General features: G+C 41.6%; 1 protein-coding gene across 1 annotated transcript; it reads right to left on the minus strand.

Moving 5' to 3' along the window:
* Positions 1-4,490: 4,490 nt before the first annotated feature.
* ogfod2 (2-oxoglutarate and iron-dependent oxygenase domain containing 2) lies at positions 4,491-10,796 on the minus strand. Its single transcript, XM_034198482.1, is given in 9 exon segments — positions 4,491-4,977; positions 6,052-6,066; positions 6,068-6,157; positions 6,159-6,311; positions 6,926-7,050; positions 7,739-7,838; positions 9,687-9,797; positions 9,949-10,005; positions 10,565-10,796. Coding segments are annotated over 9 exon segments (1,107 nt in total). The 5' UTR covers positions 10,691-10,796; the 3' UTR covers positions 4,491-4,647.
* Between the last annotated feature and the right edge of the window lie 316 nt (positions 10,797-11,112).

Below are 11,112 nucleotides of genomic sequence, written 5' to 3' on the forward strand. Positions count from 1 at the left end.
TTTTCCGATCCAGACGAGAATCTCTCTCTCTCCCGTCTGTGTGCGAGGGGGCGGGGCAGTTTACACACACGCTGCTGCTACATGCAGCAACACTTGGCTGAGAGAAGCGCTCCAAGGTGTGGTTAAATGTTACCCGTCTTGAAGTGGACAATGCTCGTTGCCTAGAGTGTTTAGCATGTAAGGGCGGTAACACGAGCAATGTGTCTAAACATTTAGCAAAAGTGCTCCACATTCAGACGGAGGAATGCACCGGGTTCGACTGTCTTTCTAGTAGCTCTGTAGCGAGTAACTTTTGCACGTCAGGTGTTATGTATGCTAGCAGCAACACACGGAGTTAACTCAGTTATACAAGCATGGGTTAATGATTAGAGGAAACTGAGTTATTTATTTTGTTAAAGTTTCAGCTATTCTGTTTACAGTTCTGTCATCAGATTATTTAATACGATTTGTTAAAACATTGTTGTTCTTTTTGATGTGAAATATTATTATTTTATTTAAATAAAAAGCAATGTTAGTTTTGTAAACAATTTGTTAATTTAATAATATAGTATTTTTGAATCAAGTATTAATCTTTATTGTCTTCATTGTTAGTTTCCACATGCCTAAAACAACCTCAAGCTACATCTAAAAGTTGATGGCTAAATAAGAGCGTTTGAGAAATTGTGCAAGGCATACAGTAATAGGTCGAATAGTCGATTAATCGTTTCATTAATCGATAGATTAATCGATTATCAAATTAGTCATTTGTTGCAGCCCTATTGTAGTTATCCCATGTATAAATCAAACGTGTATTCAGCAACTCTTGCAATTTGGGATTTTATTTTTGGTTGGTAGACCTCGGTGAGCTGGTCATTTCAAAAGTAGCTCACCAGCCAAAAAAGTGTGGGCACCCCTGACCTACAACAATGCTCTCTCCTGTCTCAACCAACTCGCTCCAATAAAAACCAAGTATGACTCTTTCACTCACTCGGCCCCCTGGAACACCGATCATCTCCGTTGCCTCAAAAGGAATGGTCGCCAGCTCGAAAGACATGCTAAACGAACTGGTCTCACTATCCACAAATACATTTATAGACTGCACCAACAGCAGTACAAAGATGCCCTCAACAGTGCACGCTCCTTCCACTACTCCTCTGTAATACAATCTGGCAGCAATAACCCAAAGTCCCTTTTTTCAACTATTAACAAGCTCCTCAACCCCCATGGATAATATCTCCAACTCCTTCACCACCTCAAAGTGTGAATCCTTCTTCTCATTCCTCCAAAGCAAAAATTGAAATAATACACAGCAACATAGCCAACTCCTCCGTCTCGTCCACCACCCATCCTTTTCCAGATCCTGCCTACCCTCCTCCTTCCAGGCACACCCTTTTACAGCCTTCAGACAAATTACCTCACTGGACATAGTTGCCCAAGTCACCCGCATGAATACCTCAACTTCATCCTGGACCCCATGCCCTCCACCCTTGTCAAGGCTGCCTCCCCCAACTCACTCATCTTATCACCAGTCATTAGCCGCTTTCACACCGCAGGACTTGCCGTACTTTAGTGCCGGCACTAAAGTACCCACGGCACTGACATCCGCCAGGGGGCTAGTGCCAATCGCATTCACACCGCAGTACTTTCCCTGAGGCAAGATACGCTAACGTCACTTCGTCTTCTTCTTCTCTGGGTTACTGGCAGGCCGCAAAATCACTTCACGGCAGGTACAAAAAAAAAACGAGAGAAGAAGAACTACACGGGGGAGGGGTATAAAGCCCACCCGCTGTATGAGGCGTTTGTTTACTTTCCGACCTCAGACATGATGGAGTTCATAAGGGTAATTTACAAATAAAATACCCCATTATAACAATGGACTTTATCTTTATGTATTTATTATATATTACCCCCTCAGGCTGATTTTGGAAAAGGACATTAACCCTTGTTTGGTGTTTTTCCCTTATTTATCTAAAACAAATGACATGATAAATGACTTGTGTTATGTGTGTAAGACTTGTGTTTCTGCCCCTGCCATTGCTGCACAAGGTTGCAACATTGTAGATAAATTCAACCACCGACACCTGTCTGCTCTCACATTCTTCTATTCTGCAAATTTGGGGTGGGACACAATAAATAAAGCTTCGCCAGTTTGTTTGTTTTATTGCACAGTCAAGACATAACAATAAGGCATCACGCTGTTCCAGGTGTGTACATTGACGTACATTGAAGTTAAATAAAGTGTAAGTAGTTTCAAAACAATGTAACAGTGGCAATAGCAGCAGACACACCTTAGTGCAAGTTAGGTGTCAGTATTAAAAAACAGTGGCAATATATATATATATATAATAACAATAGAAAATCGTTACCACTCTTATTATTGTGGTCTTTAATTTTTTTATAGTCCTGCCTGAGTTTCTTTATTTTTACCCGGCATCCGTGTGCACTGTGCACGATTCCCAGCTCAAGTAGCTTTTGCGAACATCGCTCAAAACATTTGGAGTTGGGAACTGCTTTCTGTAGAAGCTGCTGCATCCTGTCCTCAGAGTAAATTGCCAGAAGCGCCGACACTTCCTCATCATTCCACCGCTCCGGTGTTGTAGTAGGCCTACGTGTGGTCATAACTGCTTTAAAGTACAAAAAAACTACTCGCTCAGGTGTGGATGTGGTTTTGTAGCGAGGAAAAAAAATGGCTGCCTAACAAAGAAAATTCAGAGTCTAACGGGGCGTGGTTTGCAATTCGCCCAGCCAATAGAAATAGAATAGAAATTGGCACTCTTTATCACCAGGTTCGTACCACCTCTCTAGCAGGGACTGAAAATGGCCAAAAGAGTTCCCGGCACTGAGTAGTCCCGGCGGTGTGAACGCGACATTATTGGTACTAACGGAACTAAAGAACCAAAGTACCAGGGAAAGTCCTGCGGTGTGAATGCGGCTATTAACTCCTCTCTGTCCACTGGACTTGTCCCCCCCTGCTCTGAAACTCGCTGCTGTCACTCCCATACTCAAAAAACCTGGTTCCAACCCTGATTCCCTCAATAACTACCGGCCCCATCTCTAACCTCCCATTCCTGTCAAAATTCTGGAGCGAACTGTTGCCTCCCAACTAAAATCCCATCTGGACTGCAATAACCTTCATGAACCTTTTCAATCTGGTTTCCATACTCACCACAGCACAGAATCTTTCCTACACAAGGTGACCAACGACATTCTCCTCTCTGCTGACTCTGGTTCCCTCTCAATTCTCATTCTCCTTGACCTAACAGCCGCATTTGACACGATCAACCATTCCATCCTCATCAACCGCCTCCAGTCTTCCATTGGCATTACCGGGTACTGCCCTCCTGGTTTAAATCCTATCTCTCAGACATCAATTCATCTCCATTAACAACTCCAAATCCCCCACAGCCCAGTCAATCATGGCGTCCCTCAGGTTCTGTACTTGCCCCCCCCATCTACATCATCCCAATTGGACCAAATCCTCTGTCAACACCAACTCCAGTTCCACTGTTATGCTGATGACACACAGCTCTACATCTCAACAAAATCAATTTCTCCAACCACACACTCCCAGCTCAGCACCTGCCTCACTGACATTAAAATGTGGATCCAAAACAATTTTCTAAAACTCACTGTGACAAATCGGAACTTATAATCATTGGCCCAAACTCACTTACCCGCTCAACCCAAGATTGTTCTCTTACCATCGATGGCTACATTGTCAACCCCTCCACTCACATCTGTGACCTTGGCATAATCCTTGACCCCACCCTCACTTCCAACCAGGTCACAAAAACGCTTTCTTCAATTTAAAGAACATCGCTCGCATCAGACCCATCCATACCTTTATAACATCCCGACTGGATTACTGCAACAGCATACTTTTTGGATCACCTGCATTCACACTAAAAACACTCAATATGTCCAAAACTCAGCTGCCCGCTTGCTCACCTCCACCCGACGCTCCGACCACATCACCCCTATCCTCCATGACCTCCACTGGCTCCCCATCAAACACCGCATTGACTTTAAAATATTACTTTTCACTTTCAAAGCCCTCAACAACCTTGCCCCCCCTACTTCTGTGACCTCATCCAACGACACACCACCTGTCGCCTCAGGTCTGCTGAAGCTAACCTACTGCACCCCATCAGGACAAAGCTCCGGACCTGGGGTGACAGGCCTCGCAGCAGCCTCCCCTCACTCTGGAACTCCCTCCCTAGCCACGTCAGATCCGCCAACACTCTCATATCATTCAAACAATCCCTCAAAACTCACCTTTTCACTCTTGTCTTCAACTTGTAATCAACTAACCCCTTGCCCTTATTCCACCTAGCTTAGCACTTTCTACTTTTTTTTTTTTTTTTCTACTTTCAAACCGTGACCACCAAACCGAGGTTATGAACACGAACCGTGACTTCTGTGAACCCCTACTTATGACCCCCCCTATTTAAGAACAATACTTTATAGGGGGCAATAAAACAATAAACAGCTAAACAAACAAGTCATAAAAAGAATGAAGACAATGGTTTATTAGGGGGGCACTACAACAGGTGCACTGACACCTGTCACATCAAATGGATTTAGGGGCGGGGACTAAGGTTTTATGGGGGGTCATAAATCAATCACTCAACATGTCATAAATACCAAAGTGACACATACACTGTTCTTTCAACTACTCATGTATTCCATGAACTGGGGGGTCCCTCCCGTTAACTGAGGAGTATTTCTGGTCACGTTAGCACACATGCAGCGTTTCAGTGGGGCGATGCAGGGTTTGGTGAAGCCGTCAGCGAAGCCCCCGCCCTCCACCAGCTCCGGCCTGCGGTTGCACATGGGGCAGAGCTTGTTGCGCTCCTGCGACGATCGAATCCAGACAATGAGGTTCCAGCGCCGGCCCGAGGAGATGGGCAGGGCCCCGTGCATCTGCTGGCCCCGGGGCAGGAGACCCTCGCTCACCCTGTGCTCCACCTCCCAGCACTGCATCTCACTTAGAGGCACCTGCAGAGACATAAACACCAATAACCAGCATCAGTGGTGAAGAGCAATGTTCCCAAATACCACTTGTTCCCAGTTTCCGTCCCACTAACCAGTCCTTAAACACTACAGAGCCCAAACTGTGTTCCCTTTTGTGTTTTACTTCCTGTTTACCTTTTTCTGCTGTTCCCTTTAGTGTTTACTTCCTGTTTACCTTCTTCTGCTGTTCCCTTTAGTGTTTACTTCCCCTCTGTCTTCTTCTGATGTTCCCTTTAGTGTTTACTTCCTGTCTGTCTTCTTCTGATGTTCCCTTTAGTGTTTACTTCCTGTCTGTCTTCTTCTGTTGTTCCCTTTAGTGTTTACTTCCTGTCTGTCTTCTTCTGCTCTTCCCTTAAGTATTAACTTCCTGTCTGTCTTATTCTACTGTTCCCTTTAGTGTTTACTTCCTGTCTGTCTTCTTCTGCTCTTCCCTTAAGTATTAACTTCCTGTCTGTCTTATTCTACTGTTCCCTTTAGTGTTTATTTCCTGTCTGTTACATAAAATACTCATAGCAGAAATGTCACTGTCCTACACATCATTGTTTACAATGGCCGCGATATAATACAATTGGGCAATGGTAAACAAAATTAAAACACAGCATATAAAGTAGATATTAGGTTAAGTGAAGGTTAAAGGGTTTTAATATTTGAAGGTTTACACAGACTTTTGCTTATATTATTTTTGGGACAGAGTTAAAACTAAAAATGGTCCTGGAGTTTTTAAAACACAGAATGTGAATCAGCACTTAAATCTACTAAATAGTTTATTTTTGACAGACACATTTAGCAAATGCACATGCTGTTAGATAATATATTGGCACAAGGCATTTAAAACATTCAATGTTTCTTAAAGTCTATGTCACTTTAAGGTACGATGCAAAAGGTGATTCAAAACACGTTACCAATCATTCTTGAAATTCTACTCTGCAACGTCAAAATTGTAATGCCAATTCTCATGTCTTACCATTTTTCATGACTAATTATACCCAATTAAGGCCTCATTTTAAGATGCCCGGGGGTGTAGGTGTGGGTAGTATTACAGCAAGTTTATATATTCACCTGTCTCATATCCCCCAAAATAAAGGTTTCCCTCTGTGAAGTCCTTTCCGAGGGAAACGTTCAGCGTGACCTCTGCGTTGTCGTAGTGGTAGCTCAAGTCCCGGTCTTTCGTCCATGTCATATTTTACCACGAAGGCCTTGTGGCTGTCCAGGCTGCCCCCCCCACAGTCGGGGTACAGCAGGGAAGTGAGCGGCTGCAGGTAACGCTGGCGGAGCGGCGTGATGAAGCCCTCGTCGAAGCCCAGTTCGTTCAACAGGATCTGGAGGACATTCATGAATAACACACTTTCAGACTAGAGGTAAGAAAGCAGCTAAAACGCAGGAATTTATTTGACTAACTTTGTCGGTTTGGGTCTGTAGATTTCTCCTGAATTCACAACAGTTAGGATCACATAAAGCCTCATTTGCATATTTAAACATGAAATGTCAGAAAACTTGTAAAAACTTGATTTGAATATGCAAACAAAATAAAACAATACTTTTTAACATGGATTTACCAAATGTTCTCAGATCTGTTCTGGAATACTCCGTAAATAAAACATATTTGATAAGAAAATGCCTAATTTACACATATAAACATAATATTTCATAAAAGTTTGTAATACAAAATGAATTGTCTTAATGTCAGTAATGAAGTGAGACAGTTTTATAGTGATATCTATTAGTTACATCTTTGACCCTATTCACATGTCGTGTTCCTGTCATGACCCTTATATTTATATAAAAGTCCCAGCACGAAACCTCTAATATTTCATCGAGCTTCACATATTTCCTGACTGAGGGACTACAGGAGGCCAAGATCAAAATGTCATGGCACCATAAGTATTAAATGTGAATGTGCAGTGACTAAATACTGTATTGGAGGTTGAATTACCCCGTAGTGGTTCATGGTGTTGGGTCTTCCTTTGGGGGCGGAGGACTGCTCAAAGTGCTCCAGCTCCTCCACCAGCTGCTCACAGAAGCTTCTCTCAAACACCGGGAAGCGATAAACTCGAGCAGCTTCAACAGAAACATGGGGAACAATGGTTATAGAAGAGGGGAAACATGAGGTGCAGGGGGGACTGTTTTGTATTTAGTTTTGTTCATTATTACGCCACTAGAGAAGAGGGTTTCTGTTCCTTTAATAAGTAATTAAAACCGTATCCGCCTTTATTTATATCCTGCCTTAAAAATACTGTTTGCTGAATCCTTTTGATTTGAGATCGTCATTAAAACAACTTTGATTTTACCAACTTTTTACAATTGTCTTTGTATGTGAGCTAATATTTCCCATGTTTTTGCTTTTTTAATACATTTTAAAATGTATTTTAAGACATTTGTATGCCCTGTATAACCAAGCCTTACATGATAGTATCTGTACACTTGGGATTCAACCACATTTTTTTCCCATAAAATGATATTTTAAATATAATTTTAAGACGTGCATAACAGTATGTATCACTACAGGAAAGGGAACACCCTAAAAAACATAATAGGGCCCCTTTAATATTTGGTTTAACTGTTAATTTCACTGTCTTTGTAACATATTTAAAATGAATTTCAGGACTTTTTTATATCCTGTACAACCAGGACTTGCATGGCACATGGCGTAATCTGAAGTCAGCCAACAAATACAATTAAATCTACTGTAATTGACATTAAAAGTGCACATTATTCACGGAGAGGAGGTCAAAGGTGAACCTCTCACCTGCCTCCTCCTGCAGCAAGTCTCCGAGAGACCCCCCCCTGACGGCGCTGACTCGGCAGAAATCCACTATCTCCTTGAACTTTGGAGCGAGGTAGGACTCCTGATGAGAGAGGAGGGTTGCAGATGTGTTTCAGCGATGTGTTACTGTATGCACACATTCATTACATGGCTGAGTTGAATACTCGATTCTGATTGGTCATTTTGGAAATTCCAGAGGTTGTCAATTTTAGCTAGCAGACCGTTACTAAGGAGAACAGACCGTTGCTAAGGAGAACTCGCTGCAAATAATCCCTGTTTTTCAGGTCTCAGGCTCGAAAATGACAGTCCCAGAACAAATGACTATATCTTCCCTTCTAAAAGGGTTAAATTAATAATCTGTTTTCTCAAAGTAATGATAAATCTGTGAGTTGGATGTAGAAGAGTCAGAATCAATATAGATGTTTTTTATTTTAAAGAAAATTCAGATTGAACACAGTAAAACAATGTAAATGATAGTGTCCGTCCAAAAAAAACATTACTTATAGTGAAAACTACCCTTGAATGATGGGATCGGAGACTAAAAGCTTTAGGAATCCAAACTATAACATATAATAAGTACCCTGTATCAAGATTGATGCAAAACAAGTGACATTTTACCTTTTTAGAGAGGTTTAGAAAAAAAACCTACTTCAGGGGTCCTTTGGGTGCATTTACCATATCTATGGCCCCCGTCGGTCGATTTTGATGATTGACATCTCTTTTGAACCGTTAGAGCCAATAGAATCGAGGGGAAGTTCCTAAAATCCATCTAAACATTACCCATTGGTGAATGAGTGATGCGCAGCCAGAATGTCCAAAACCGGAAGCTGTCTATACACTCTGGTAGCTATCATAGCAGCTCATATGAAAACTCCGTTATTTACATAAATATCGTGATGGATTATCAGTAATAATTTCAAAGTGACACATAGGCCTGTCACGATAATTAATTTTGTTGGATGATAAATGTTCCTGGAAATTATTGCGATAAACGATAATATTGTCGGCACCATTGTAAGACCATTTTAGACCACTGACATAATGATAATATATCCAGGGGTGCACATAACTGGTACGCAGGTACGCATGTGCGGCAACAATCCGAAATGCGTACCATCTCTTGTGTCACAAAGCGCATTTGCGTACCGACGTACTTGTGAAGCTTTTCCAGAAGGCGGTTAGATCACCGAACGACAGAGTCGGTCTCCGTGTGCACAGACAGGGCTGCTGTTAACGTCGGTCTGTACAACGGAATTGTGCCAAAACTACGCCAACCGGCTGCGGAGGGAGACTCCCCCCCTTCACTGGAGAACTGCGCTAAAACAGCTGATCACAACGTTCACACTCTGTGGTCACGAAGTACTCCACTAGACCCGTCCCGTCCCGTCGACTTTCCTGAAGTACTCCACTAGACCCGTCCCGTCCCGTCGACTTTCCTGAAGTACTCCACTAGCAGGCAAAAACATTTATTATTATTATATCATGTTCCAAATCACATCAAGGATTATTTCTGAAACAGTAGGGAGCTCAAACTCTTTTTCTCTCTCAGGTTTACCACAAGGTGAGTTCCTTTTTATTTCCTGCTTCTTCACACATACTCTCTCAAGTACAGGTTAGCTCTGAGTGATGGCGAAACAAAGACCATATTACGTCCAAAACACTTCGCTCATTGTTTCTGATAGCGAAGTTTCCGATAGGGCCGTGGGTCTAAAGCCCGCCCACATTTCAGATATTACGTCATAACGGCAGAAAATCTGGATCAGCTCCGTTGTTAGCTCGTTTTTAGAGATTTAGGTACGGTGGAAACGAGAGAGGGTTTTCACTTTGCGAGTCTCCTGACACACCGGGGACAAATATTTATGTATAAAAGGCATGAAAAAGTGCATTTTGTACGATAGGAGACCTTTAATAACGATGAGGTGTTATGTACCTGCAGGTGGTAGACGTGCGGATGCAGAGGCCGGTACGTGTCTTTTATAGCAGCAGCTCTCTCTGCACACGTCACACTAAGACGCCTTCGCCGGTCCACTTCCTGTGAAATCTAAACAGGAAAAGTCGTGATGAGTTTGAGTACTTCGACTTTTACTCAAGTACAAGATCTGAGTACTTCTACTTTTACTCAAGTACAACATCTGAGTTATTCTTCCACCTCTGCTCCTGAGGCACATCACAAATAAAACAAAAGTTCTCACCTTGTTGAACACATCCTCAAACTGTGCGTCCGTCACACAGCCAAGCCTCCTCAGCACCTGAGTGTCAATAATGAACATAATCAGAGGTGGGAAGTAACTAAGTACATTACTCAAGTACTGTACTCAAGTACAATTTAGAAGTACTTGTACTTTACTTGAGTATTTCCATGTTATGCTCCTTTGTACTTTTACTCCACTACAGTTCTGAGGTAAATGGTGTACTTTGACTCCACTACATGTATTTAATACCTTTAGTTACTTTGCATGATGAATGATGTGAAATATAATCAAGTCTTAAATCAGACTTTAGTTCCACCTGGAGTAAATTCACCAGATGCAGTATACAGAGTCATTAAAACTAGCTGCACCTTTACCAGCTTTGATAACACTTTAATGATCAATCAGTATAAAACATATCATTATGTATTATGTATTATTCTGAAATGGACCATTATTTGTTGTATACAAAATATTCATATATGTGCTTGAATAAAAAAAACAACGGTTTCCTTACTGAATGATAGTCCAGTCTGAACTATCGCGATATTATGAACTGTTTACTCACTGAATGATAGTCCAGTCTGAACTATCGCGATATTATGAACTGTTTACTCACTTCGCCATAGTCCCGTGTGAACTGCTGCTCGGAGACGAAGCGGACATGGAGCTTGTATTCCTCCAGAAAGATGTTATCAGTGGTAAAACAGTTACAGATATAAAACTGACGATCCTCGTTTGTCATGTTAACCTGTTTAAAATCTAATATGTTGATAAAAACGTGCAAACAAACGCAAAAACAACCAACTGGCAAGCTCAACGGCTGTTTTTAGCAAGTAGCAGGCAACAAACAGTATACTTCCGGTTCGAGGTTTTCAAAATAAAAGCGACTTTTGTAAATACAGACTTAAATGTTATTACATCCACATTTTTAAAGTGTACAGTTTCTCACTTGTGAGATTTAAATGCAATGTATTTTACGGAATTACCATATTTTTGATTACAAACTTTGTTCATTTATATACTCTATTTATGTATTTATTTCCGTATTCATTTATTTAAACCCGGACTCATGTATTCATTTAATGTATTAATTAATTAATGTATGTATTCTTGTCTCATTTTGTAATTAATCAAAAACATTGTTTACATTCTTTTTTTCATCTG

This window comes from Gymnodraco acuticeps, unplaced genomic scaffold, assembly GCF_902827175.1.
Source record: "Gymnodraco acuticeps unplaced genomic scaffold, fGymAcu1.1, whole genome shotgun sequence".
NCBI classification, from domain to species: domain Eukaryota; kingdom Metazoa; phylum Chordata; class Actinopteri; order Perciformes; family Bathydraconidae; genus Gymnodraco; species Gymnodraco acuticeps.